This window comes from Ambystoma mexicanum, chromosome 4q (assembly GCF_040938575.1).
Source record: "Ambystoma mexicanum isolate Mex_15411 chromosome 4q, UKY_AmexF1_1, whole genome shotgun sequence".
Classification (NCBI taxonomy): Eukaryota; Metazoa; Chordata; class Amphibia; order Caudata; family Ambystomatidae; genus Ambystoma; species Ambystoma mexicanum.
In genome coordinates, this window is record NC_090928.1 from 1,009,384,728 (window position 1) to 1,009,397,555 (window position 12,828).

The 12,828-nt window shown below is 45.8% G+C and overlaps 1 protein-coding gene across 1 annotated transcript in view; it reads right to left on the bottom strand.

Annotated features, from left to right (window-relative positions):
* The window catches only part of USH2A (usherin), a 4,817,015-nt gene that overhangs the window by 3,833,375 nt on the left and 970,812 nt on the right, over positions 1 to 12,828 (bottom strand). The window contains exon 18 of the mRNA XM_069608572.1: positions 11,933 to 12,205. Within this exon, the coding sequence (XP_069464673.1) occupies positions 11,933 to 12,205 (273 nt within the window). The remainder of the gene's footprint in view (positions 1 to 11,932; positions 12,206 to 12,828) is intronic.

The window sequence follows — 12,828 nt, forward strand, 5'->3', positions numbered from 1 at the left end:
TTTCGTCATTCACAGGTCATCGTTTTCTTTATCTGAGAGTCAGTCCGAGTTCTTATGACGTCACTATTCATCTTCTTTTAAGACTTTCTTGTCCTCTTCAGGGACTGTACTCAGACGATCTTCATTCAGTTTTATTTGTTGATATGGTTTCCTCAAAGGGTCCTTTACTGTCCATGTTTTCTTTGGTGTCAGTACTTCAATAGGTGCTGTCGGTCTCATCAGTACCAGGCATAGCCCCACTGCTGCTGTCTGCTGGTTTATTTGTTCGTCATACGTCACGTACCTCGGCGTGAAAGTTCCTGGTACTTCAAAATGGGCGCTTTGATTGTGAGTCGTGCTTGGGACCTCCTCTACAATGGCATTTATAATGCAGCAATACACAAGTGTATTAAGGAACAATGAGGCAAGGGAGAGTGGACAAAGGGAAGAAAGAGACAACGATCTTAATAGGCCAGGTGAGATTATGCAAGTGCAGGGGAGAGGGGTGAGGAAACGTACGAGGGGGAACAGGAGGGGCAGTGCAGTACATGGGCTCAAACACTAAAAGATGCAGCCAGCAGGTGGCAATTGCAAGGGAAAGTGAATACAGTTGTCCAAAGTGCAGGCAGGGGGAATGTAGGGTCACAGATACAGACCCAAGTGCAAGGGTTGACAGGGGGGCAGTGCAGGTGTGCAGCTGGCGGGGAGGGACCTCGCCCTAGATCAGAGGATAGTCAGGTGACCAGTGCAGTTTCCGTTTCAGCAAGGAATTCAGCAGGGGAGTGGAAGGGAGAAGGCAGAAGCAAAGAGGAAAGTACTGAGGTGCTTCCGAAACCAGAGATGGTTCTCCTAAATATTTCAGAGAGGCAGGGAGGCTGTTCCAGAGGGAGGCCCCAGCCGAAGAAAGAGATCTACCACCAACTTGTTGCTTGGAGAAGCGACTGACCCTGAGGGAGTTGGAGACAGAGGAGAGAAAAGCTTGAGTACGAAGATATTTACCAAGAGAGAGTTGAAGTTATTTAGGCCCCAGGCCCAGAAGGCCTTGTGAACAATTCAGAGGGTCTTGAACTTAATCCTTGAAGCCACTGGGAGACGGTGCAGATATTTCAGTGCTGGAGAGCCAAGGACAAGTCTTGCAGTCCAGTTCTGCATGATTTGCAGAGGGTGAAGAGTAAAAGCAGGCAGATTTAGAAAGAGGTGGTTGCAGTAGTCCAGCCTAGAGAGAACCAGAGATCTAGAGACAGTGAACTTGTGGGGGAAGGAGAGGAAAGGAAGAATACCTCTCAGGAGGTGCAGTTGGTAGTGTGACTTCTTAGAGACGTCAGAGATGTGAGGATAAAAGGAGAGTGGAGAGTCGAAGATGACCCCAAGGTTCTTAGCCTCAAAGGTGGGAACAGGAAGAGGGCCAAGGGAGGCCAGTGATAGGAAAGAAGGGAGCAGGTGTGCTGATGAGGAGAATCTCTGTCTTACTGGCATTAAGGATGCACAGGAAGCACACCATTTCCTCTCAGCCACCCTGCACTTGCGTTTAAGGGTGACAAGGTCTGAGTCATACCAGGAGTTGCACTTGGCTTTGGGCTTAAAGCGGATACTCATGAGAGGGGCAAGAACATCGAGAGTATTAGAGATAGCAGAGTGGAGCACAGAAAGGGCTGTGTCAGGATGTGAGTCAGCCAGAGGAGGAGGGGGATGAGAAAGTGGCCGCAGAAGCCTCAAATGACACACGCTTCATAGGTCGGATAAACGAGAAGGTACAGTGGCAGTGCTGGAGTTGGCTTGGCCTGAGGTGTAGAGAGGGTGAGATGGGAGGAAAGGAGAAAGTGATCACTCCATTAGAGAGAAGTGGAGAGAGAGGAAAGAGAGGGGAAGGTCTGAAGAGACCAGAACATCCAGGGTTTGCCCTGCAGAGTGAGTTTGGCTGGAGGGGAGAATAGAAAGAGTGAGAGTCATAGAGGTCCTGAAAGAGTCCAAAGAAAGGACAGGAAGCATCCAGGTAGATGTTAAAGTGTCCAAGAAGGAGGAGTCCTGTTAGGAGATCTTAGGACCTCACACAGCCCCATTGAGGAAATACCGTTTACATCAAGTTGTGCACAGGAACCAGCCTCAACCCAATGGGACAATTGGCACACTACAACAATAATATAATGATATTCACTGCACCTGTACACCATGTCCACATAGTCAATATGAAGCTCCCGGAATGGTCCAGAGGGACGAGGCAATGTGCCACTCAGAATCTTTAGCATCTGGACAGTATTGAAAGGTGACATGTAGTGCAAGTGGCCACATATGTGTTAAAAGATTCTTGCAGGTTGGTGACAAACCAGTCCTCCTGGGTGTCATCTGCGATATGATGCTTGGAAACATGTGCTCGGTAGTGCAGCTGCTTAAAAGCAACCATGAGCAACTCCTGTGGTATTGCTACCTTACCTGTAATGTTTTTCCTTCAACTCAGGTTGGTCGGTGACTGTGAACAACCTTGTTTGATCCAAAGGTACGTCTCATCCTGGGGCGCCTGTATTTGTAACTCAATTATTTGGGTAAGCGGTATTGCAGTGTAAGTTATTACTAACAGCAATTGGTGGTTCACTACCTCTTGATATGCAGTGATGTCTGGGTCCCTGTGACATGCTGCTTATGTGGCAGCCTTATCTGCTGCATTGTTCCCAAGAGAAACCGGGTGAATTTCGGGTGTGGTCAGTGCATTTAACCACCGACACTAATGTGAGACAGAACAAAGCATGAATTGATCTCTCCAACAATGCCGCAAGCTAGATGGGTGTGCTGTCTGACCTCTGAAAACCCGTACTTTTCCATCTAGAAAGCCTTGAATGCACTGTGGTGGTCATGTAAGCAGAATCTAAGTATATAGTCACTATAATCATCATCTTTGTGATGCCTCCAATGCTTTATTTAATGCAACCAGTTCTGCTGCATGGGCTGGATAATGTCTTGGTAACCTTTTTTTGAAGTACAACCTCATATTCCCCATCTACAAGGTGCACTACTCTGGCAAGTCTCTTGAGCAATCATTGACGACCCATGAATGAAAAGGACCTCCCCTTCCACAAGTGGATCTTGCCTTGCTTTTATTAAATAATCTTCTGGGCTTTCATATGTGAGACAATCGTGTACTTCCTCAACTTTCTCAAATGGTATTGCAATGAATGTAGCCGGGTGCACTGTGCAGCACTGCACAATGTGAATGGATGTGTTTAATAACCTCACTTCACATGCAGAGGCCCTTTGGGTAGTCAAAGTGAATTTGGACCTTTGTAGAATTTCAAACACTGTGTGCTTTACATATAGAGTATCTGAACAACCCATGGAAATTGTTGCAGATTATTTTATGTCAAAGGCTGCAGCTGCCAGTGCCTGTTGACAAGAGAACTGACCCTGCATCACTGAATCTAACATGCCACTGTAGTGTGGTAGGGATTTGTTACCTAGAATTGTCTGCTGAGTCAACACGGCAGTCATGGCTTACCTTTTGGAATGTGAAAACAAATACAATTCCTTAGTGTAATCAGCAGTGGCCAATACTGGTGAATGAGTTAAAGCCTTTTTGAGTTCTTGGAAACAGCTTATAATTTCTCCTGTCTGTATGAGGGATCCTTTCCTTTTCAGTGTGTCCTTGAGTTCTTGTTATAGAGGTTTTGTGTAACTGAAATAGTCAGATTTCATGCTCTACAAAAGTTAAACAAACCCAAGAATTGCTGAATGTCCTTCTTTTTCGTGGGCTGAGGTGTGTTCTGTACTGTGGATACTCTCTTTGGTGTTACTTTTTTCCTTCAGATTATATTATTTGTTCTACCTCATGACCTTTGTCTGCAAGTAATATAAGCAATGTTACTGAATCTGTTCTATGTAAGTCTTCTGTTGTGCTAAACACTAAGAGGTCATCAACATGCTGAATAACCATACAGGCTACTTGTATATTGCCTAAATCCATATGCAGCAGTATGTTAAAAATACTGGGGCACTCATAGTACCCTTGAGGAAGTGTAGTGTGTTTGAGCCTTTACTCATGATAGGTAAATGCGGTAAGACATTGAGAATCAGGGTGCAATGGTACAGAGAAAATGCATTATTTAAATCAATAACAGTGAAGTGTTGGGGCCTCAGTATGTACACTACAAAGAAATGTGGCAGGGTTTGGTATAACTGGGAACTTCAACAATATTAATCAAGGGGCGCAAATCCTGCATCATCCTCCAACTTGAACCCTTTGCTTTTTTGAAAGGGTATATAGCTGTGTTACATGAGGACTCTGATGGTAGTATAATGCCCTATTCCCAAAACGCCCTAATTGTTGCATGTATCCTCTCATCTGCCTCCCTTGGCAATGGATACCACCACACTCTGGGCAACACTGTGCCTTGCTTTAGTTTCATGTGTACTGCTTCTATGCTTATCAAAAGCCCTAAATCATGGGGGCTGTCCTTCCATAAAGCGCTTGGGACCTGTAGCAAATCCTCCTATAAGTGTGCAGGGCCGCATTTAGCAATAAGTATAGGACATGGGAAATTCCTATGCTGAATCATAATTTGACATGGGATACAAACCTCCAGGATCATTTCACCATCATTGTCAGCATCCTCAAACAACTGCCCATTCGATATCCTGCTCAGTGGTTGAGCCGGGTCCATTCACATAACTGTACGCCAAATCCTCCTCTACCTCTATGGAATATCCCTATTCCTTGAGAATAACTTATAATAATAGTTTGTGTTTTATACAGCACTTTAATCTGAAGTGCTTTACATAGGACATATTTACATACGTTGCTAGAATTACCCAATCGAAATTGGTACTCATTTATCAATCTCAAAAGGAGGAAAGACTGTGTTGGCTTTGTCAGGATTCAAACCTGCAACCTGCAGATCAAAGCCAGATAACAACAATGAGCGTTTAACCCCTCTGAGCCATCTTACCAGTTACCCTGAAAAGCTCCCTGGAAGCCACCCTAATTTCCACCCTGGTAACCTCTATTATCCAGATATCTTTCATCCCCTCCTTTCCACTCCAACACCATTCTTTATTCCCTGGGGACTGTCCACAGGTCCATCTGCCCCACTGGTTGCCCTGTAATAAATGACCCCTCAATACTCAACTTTACCAGTTTTTTCTGTACCAAATTCGCTTCAGCCTTCTGTGCATTATCCACCACTTCCTTTTCCCTCTCTTGCTTTCTTCTACAATGGTGTACAAAGATTGCCTCTATCTCTGCCCAACTCTTCGCCTAAGTTCCCACTACCTTGTCTAAATCTTTCTGCACATCCTTTGGGAGCCCTTTCTTCAACATGTGACAAAATATTGCTATAGTCTTATCACATGTTCCCCTGTAACAGCCCTCCACATTTCCTGAATCTTTAATCTATATTGTGCTGGATCTTCATCCTCTTTCATCAAATGTGTGTGCGGTATATCGGGATACGCTGCCTGTTTGGCAGTCCATACCTTCAATCCCTCGTTAGTTTTCCACCCTCTCTTCCCCTTGAACACTGCCATGCAACCTGGTCATGCCCTCAACCTAAGACTCCACAAGCTTTCTTCCCTCACCGTTTCTCTAGATGGCCTCTCCTCTCATTGCTCATCATTTGAGCCCCACTCCTCCTCCTCTGCTGCTCCTACATTAACGTCTGAGCTTACTGACTCACAGTCTAGGATGCCCGCCCATGGAAATCCCTCTCCATACTTGTCATTGTTATAACCCCATCATCTTTTTCGACATGCACGTTCCTAATCGTGGTGCTATTAATCCTAAATAGGATGTCACCCGCACTACATTCATCAGTGCATAATGGTGCTCTTCAAACATGCTCCCTTTCTAGTTTTACTCTCTTTAGCTCTGCCACTGTCCTGTGTAGTGCTGTTTCGAGGTCTCTAGGTGCCCTGTTCTCATTTTCCATAACTAGTGGGGTGCGTGTAGCATCTGCTACTGGGGGCTGCAGGACATTTTCAAAAGTGGCAGGGGCCCTCTGTCATGGTGCTGCACGGGACACACACTCAGGGGGTAGTGTAGCCTGAGGCTGCTTGAATAGGATATCACCCCTGTCAGGACGGCGGTGCTGTGGGGGTTGTCAGAGCTTCACTGGACTTGGGGCTCCATTAGGTGCGGGAGTGATGCAGGGTGCTTGCATAACAAAATCTCCCCTTTGAGGTTCCTCGGGGATGTCTTCCAAATCATCTACCATATTCCACAATTCCAAAACTCCTTTCCTATTTCTCAACTTCTTTCCTTTATACTTCGCTGTAAAATATGTGTACATGTGGCCCGGGACATCTTTGTTATCAATTCCTTCTTTAGGCCATGGCTTGTACAACCCACCCCCCTTGCGTCAGCAACCCACTCTTTGTGGTATTTCATGATTTTTTTCATATGAAGCGGGAGCGTGGTACGCATATATTCAAGTGGGGTGAGAGAACTTGTTATTATGTCTAGCTCAAACTCATAACAATCCTTTTCTTTTCAAACACATATCCAGCAGGCCGATCTCCTCACCCCCACCCATCACTGCCCCCACTCACCATATTTCCATCCATGTCCTTTTAGCCCCACCCACCACACACTTAATACCCCTCACAACTTCTCACACACCCCAACAATCACCACTCCACATCACAACATGTCCAAAAATCACCTTAAATATCCTTTCATCCCCTCATACCAGGTGAAAGAATACCGGACCCACTATATGAAGGGCCAACAGAACAAAATCAAATTTATTTACAAATGGTGTAGACCTTCCTCTATCCCCTTGCCTCAGGATGAGGGTATTTACCTACTTACAGTCCGTTTAGCTGAGCGGATGGATCCCAGTTCCTTCATATGATGGACCTCACCTTTTATTTAATTCTGCAGTGCTGCCTTTCCTCCACAACCAGGGCAGTTCCAGTTTACTCTCTCTTTGTCTTTTTCATTATGATATATGCTTTGATTTCACCTTATGTGCAACCAATATATATTACTATGTGGCTTTTCATACTCCATCCATTCACCAACAAATCAATCCACACATATGCACTCTCCCCTTAATGTTTTCTCCTACAAAGGTGCACTTACAACTATGCATTCTTCTAAGCTCCTCCAATAAGGGGTCTCGTCAATGGCTTGCACAATCTGTGAGCAGCACCCCGCTTCAAAGATCAGGCAGGCCTTATGACAATAGAGCATCTGTGAACCTCTTCAAGTTGTGCACAGGGACTGATCACTGCAGATAGGCGTCATACCCCAGAATGCGTGGATGGGACACCCCCAACCTCACAGAGAGTCTGAGATCATATTTGGGTCACCAACTTGAGAGGAAAGCAACCCAAAAATAACCCAACAAAACATTCCAGGAAGGCCAAATAAGCACTGCACCTCGTTGCAAGGAAAAACAATGTTTGTTACATGCAAAAGGTCTCAGACAGTCCCGTAGAACTGAACTGACATGGAACTCATCACATCGCACGGATTTACAGGTTATATAGTGGGAAAATACCAAATTTGTTTATATAGGTCACAATGTTATCCCACCATGCTCATTGGCTACTATATATGGAATATGTTAATGCCCCCCTATGGTCCCTGGACCAATTGGCCATACACTATCTAAACCCACTCCACTAACACGTAGTCCCTCTACATCATCACTGCCGGATCCAGGTATGTCTTTGGTTTCTCAAATATAATGGTGTATGGATAATTTGAGATTGGCACGTGATTTGAACCCCTCCTTTTCAGATGTGCCTGAAGTAAACTGGTATGGCTAACTCCGCTTTTATAAGACAATAGGCCCTCTCACTATACCAGATGCAGTGGCACACACAAGTTGACTCCCCAAGCTTGTAATTAATGTACTGGCATCATCTCTGTGCCTCCTATCTCAAATCACAAGACTTTACAGACACAACTCCCTCCTTATCTCTATCAGACTCCAGGTGTCCAGTAATGGCGTGACTGGAGAAACGCTTTTGGATCTGACTTTCAGGGATTTATTTGGTCTAGTTGTGTATCTTGGTGTAATTCATATGGGATGATAACTCTGGGGACGGGCAGAGCTTTTAAATCTTTGCTTAGCATCATGGCATCACAGATCCTTATGCCCTGTTCTCATGAATTCGTCCTACAGAGGGTTCAAACCTACCCACTCACATTCCATTCCCACCACGTTCAGGCCCTGCCGCTAGATACATTTAACAGTTATCTGTTGCACCTCGGGTGCCTCTGACTCGGATTCTCTCCTGGGGAATGGAAAAGGGGATTTGTCAAGGCTCCTCAGCTGGGCCTTTGTTCTAATATGTTAGTAATATTCTTGTGCCTCCACTATCACCATAGCGTTACTCCTGTCCTGCTAACACACTGACCTCGCTGTTACCACAGCAGTTTTCTGACTCCATCTTCCACCTCCATCGACTCCTCTTGCACACATTACGCTGGCCACTACTGTAATCAATCAGACACAGGGCCTATAATGCTAACCTAGCTATAACTTCGGCAACCCTAACAGTTGCACATGTGTAACTCTTTCCGTGTGGCTATATGTTAGTATCTTATGTGTGTCTAACTGAACTAACACAATATGTGCTCCTTCTCGTGTAAAACCCTCAATATTTTCCTGCAATGGTTCAGGCTGATAGGTTTTTTTAAAGCCTATACCTTTTGTGTCGTTCTTAACACTGGATGTGCATCCCAACATCAGCCATAGTTTGCATAGTCAATGGTGAGGGATCATGGTATCCATTGTTCAAAAATGTTGGAGAGCTGCCGATTGCATGCTCCTGCTGTAGGACATCTAGACAAGCCTGATGAAGTGGAACACTATTTCCTTTAGAACTAATTCCTCATGGCTTGTGAGGTTGGTGTTCCCATTGGTAGCAATCACTCCTCAACAATGTATTATCTCTGTGGTTAAATTTACAGATCATTACAAAATCCATCCCCTACCTCCCCAATCACTTGTTCGGATTTCAGATTTTGACTCCTTTCCATAAATTACTGTGGCTTTCATGCCCGCACAGGAGGGCGGACATGGCTGGTAAATGGCCTGCCAGCAAGCCCAAGCTAAAGCAGGCTAGTGAAGCGAGAGCCTCAGCACAGGCTGTGGGCCGTTACTGGCCATGCCAGCCCTCTTGAGTGGGTATGAAAGCCATTCAAACCCTGGGGTTCATCTGGGGTGTGAATGGCTTTTATTATTTTTCCTTTGGAGATTTGCTTGCACAGCCAATCTCCCGAGTAAAAAAGAAAAAAAATGAAAAAAGATGACCTCCGCCATACGGAAAAGGGACAAAGTCCCTTTTCCATGTCTATGGCATCTCAACGACAACAAAGAAAAGTGTAGGTTCAACATGACGGAAGTGTCATACCTGGGGCATGTCATTGATTGGCATGGCATCAGGCCCAAGATTGATTTGGTGAAGGCAGTGTTGAAGGCACCAGTTCCTCAGAACAAGGACACATTGAAGTGTTTTTAGGATTAGCTTAGTATTATTGGAAATTAGTAAAAAGGTTTGTAACCATTTGTGCCCCTGTGAGTGAACCTTTAAAGCAAAATGCCAAGTTTGTATGGAGCACGGACTGCCAGGAGGAATTTTCATGCATCAAAAGCAGTATTACGAGTGCCCCCACCCTCAGCATGTTTAATCTGTTTTGTAAAACAATTCTGATGACAGATGCCAGTGCCTTGGGGCTGCTCTTATTCAGGTTTGGGAGGGCAGGTAATGTAGCAATAAGCCACGAGACTGCGGGCCAATACCACCCCAGGTAATGCCCCCGGGCCGTAGTTACAAGCACCGTGGCATTACCATGGGCAGTATTGGCCCACAGTCAAGGGGCTTATTGCCATTAGTACCTTGGCCCGTTAGACCGGGGTACTAATTGCTTTTTTTTCTGTTCTGACAAAAAGAAAAAAAAAAGTACTAAAAAATGGCCGCCAGGAAATGGAAAACGTAGTCCGTTTTCCCTTTCCATGGCGGCCATCGGGAGCGGGCGCACAGGGAGAAAAGAAAAAAAAAAACAGGTAAATGGGGTGGGGAAGGAAGAACATTTTTTTTTTTTTAAACGTACCGCGGTCTCCGGCGGGGGACGATGAAAGCCTCCAGCCGTGCGGAGGCTTGGATCGGGGATGGCCCCGCTCAGAGTCTCCACATGGCTGGAGGTTTCCATCGTCCCCCGCCGGAGACTGCGGGATAGAAGGTAAGTGGGGTGGGGGAAGTGAGGAGGAAAGGGGAAACAAAAACAAAAAAAATTCTTACCTGAGTCCCCGTGGGGGACTAGTGAAGCCTCCAGCCATGGGGAGGCTCGGAGCGGGGATTGCCCCGTTTCGAGCTTCCTCATTGGCTGAGGGGCTACCATGCCCCTTGCCGGGAACAGAGTAGCGGCACGCACGGCGTAAAAGGGAATACCGTGTGGTATGGCTCGCAAATGAACCAATCACCATGCTGTTTTCCCGTTGCGCCGCGCGTGCCAGGTACTAATGTGTAATAGTGTTTGCTTCCAGGGCCTTGCAGGGTTCAGAAAGAAACTATTCTACAGTGGAGAGAGAAGCCCTGGCATGTTTTTGGAAGGTCATCCACTTCAGATTCTTTTTGTGGGATGTGCCTTTCATTTTAAAAACTGATCACAAACCTTTGGTCCCTGCATTGAATGGTATAAGTGGTTGTATGATAGTAGGAATAGGGTCTTAATGACACCATTTGTGGCTACCGATTTTTGTCAGGGTGAGGAACTGAGGGTGAGGGGTGCAGATGCCTCATATTTGTCTTCTAGGAAGATTTGCAGGGTCCTAGGTACAGTTGTGGTATTGGAGGATAACATAAAATGGAGTGTAAGTCAATTGGTGAAACGTCATGAAATGGAGTGTCAGTCTAGAGGAGTAGTGGCCAAGGAAGTCCTTCAAGAGTTGCCTGTTGATAGTGGGAGTAGTACGAGTGGAGTTGTTGATGTGGGATCTCAGGTGGAAAGTGAGAGGAGTAATGATGACGACTCACTTGAGAGTGATAATGTAGGAGGTCAGAGTGTAGATTGTGCGGAGGGAGAAGTGTTGAGGAAAGGTTCTGGGGAAGGATCATCAGAAGGGCAGGTTGAGGACGACCTGCAAGGAAGTGATGAGCCGAAGATCGGACAAGAGGAAGGTGGTGCATGGGTCCAGTAACTGCCTATCAAGTTCAAAGACTCTGGGCCTCATTACAACCCAGGCGGTATGGGGTTAACGGCACCGGTAGAGCTGCTGGCGCTGTTAACCCCCTTCCCGCCTCATTACGAGGTCTGCTAGCAGGTCTGGCTAAGGACGCCTGGTAAAACCAGACGCCCTTAGCCAGTCCCGCGAGCAGACCAGGATGCTAACAACGGGCCCATCATTAACGGGCCTGTTGTTAGCATCCTCCCCATTTCCATTGAGCCCTATTGGGGCTTAAATGGGAATGGGGATGTACCGGGTCCAGGTTCCTTGAATGGGGAAATACCGGGCCCTCCAAGGTCTGAATGGCCCGGTATTTCCCCATTCAAGGAACCCAGACCCGGTACCCGCTAAATGCCGGCACCCGCTTATACCGGCATGGCTACCTCCATACTCGTAATGAGACCCATGTGTTGAGTTTGTTTAATTAGGGGGGAAGGTGTGTACAGGAATGTTCCAGTCATAAGCCTGTCCTGTGAAGGGTTGTGACTGTCTGCTGCATCCCTCGTACAGCGGGTCATGCAGAGGCATCCTTTGAATGCCTCTGTGTGAGATGCTGCTGGGGGAACTTCCAGAGAGATGGCTGCTTCGTCAGAGGAGGGTGCGGCTCTTATGTTGGGACCAGGTTACCAGTAAACCATAAACCGACCTCCTGACTTCTGGCTCATTTCTTCTCCTGTTTCCCTGGTCACCTGTGCCGACAAAAAAAAAAACATACCTGCAAAACTTTGCTCTGTTTGTCTGATACACATGTCCAATTTTGAAACAATGATAATCCATAGTTGTGTTACCTGCTTCTGCGGTTCTTGCAGTCACCCAATCAGAAAATGCGCTGCCTGCCATGTTGACCACTAGAAGGCGGAATTCATACTGCTTGTAAGGCTCCAAATTTGTTAGGTTTGTGCTAGTTGGCGGGGGAGTTAATGCATTTTCATTAGCCGATTCTGCAACTGGATATGGGCTGTACCATCCGCTACCTTGGAAAACCCGTCTCTCTGAAGGAACATGCTGGCCATCTGTTTGCAAGACTCCTCTCATGTAGACTTCATATCGAATAATTATTCCTGTAGGACAGTCAAAATATGCACAAACAAGTAGTCAGAATCAAAAAGTAAACAGTTGAATTTCAGTTCAAAGTTGCAAGATGACGTAATCACAACCCTCTAACAGTGGCCATCAACTTAATAGATGTTCACACTAAATTGAACATTTAACATTTTTGTTTGTTGCTGTTGATTATTTTTAGTGTGCAAATCCACAGAGCAACCGGGTAGAGACGGCATATAAGTGTGGATGTTAATAACATGGCAACATATTGATACCATAGTCTTTATTTACGTAATGTGCATAATTTTAGCATTTTGAGTCTGATGATTCATGCATAATTTAGTTTTTTTTCAAATCTGACTGTCTAGGTCTCTGGACTAATCTAAGTATATGGCAAGTACCTCTGAGTCTACAAAATACATAAACAACGTAAATATTCTGTATTCTAAGAAGCTTATAGTCACACCACACTGTGATTGCGCACAGTGAAAACCGAACTGAAGCTGCCAACAGGACATCACTTTTCTCACTTTCCTACTCCCTCTTCACCCGTTTATCCCCCCCTGTCTTCTTGTTTGCAGATCCTCCTGAGCGCCTCCAATTCAGTTGGTGACGATGCACGCTACACATACCTGTAACA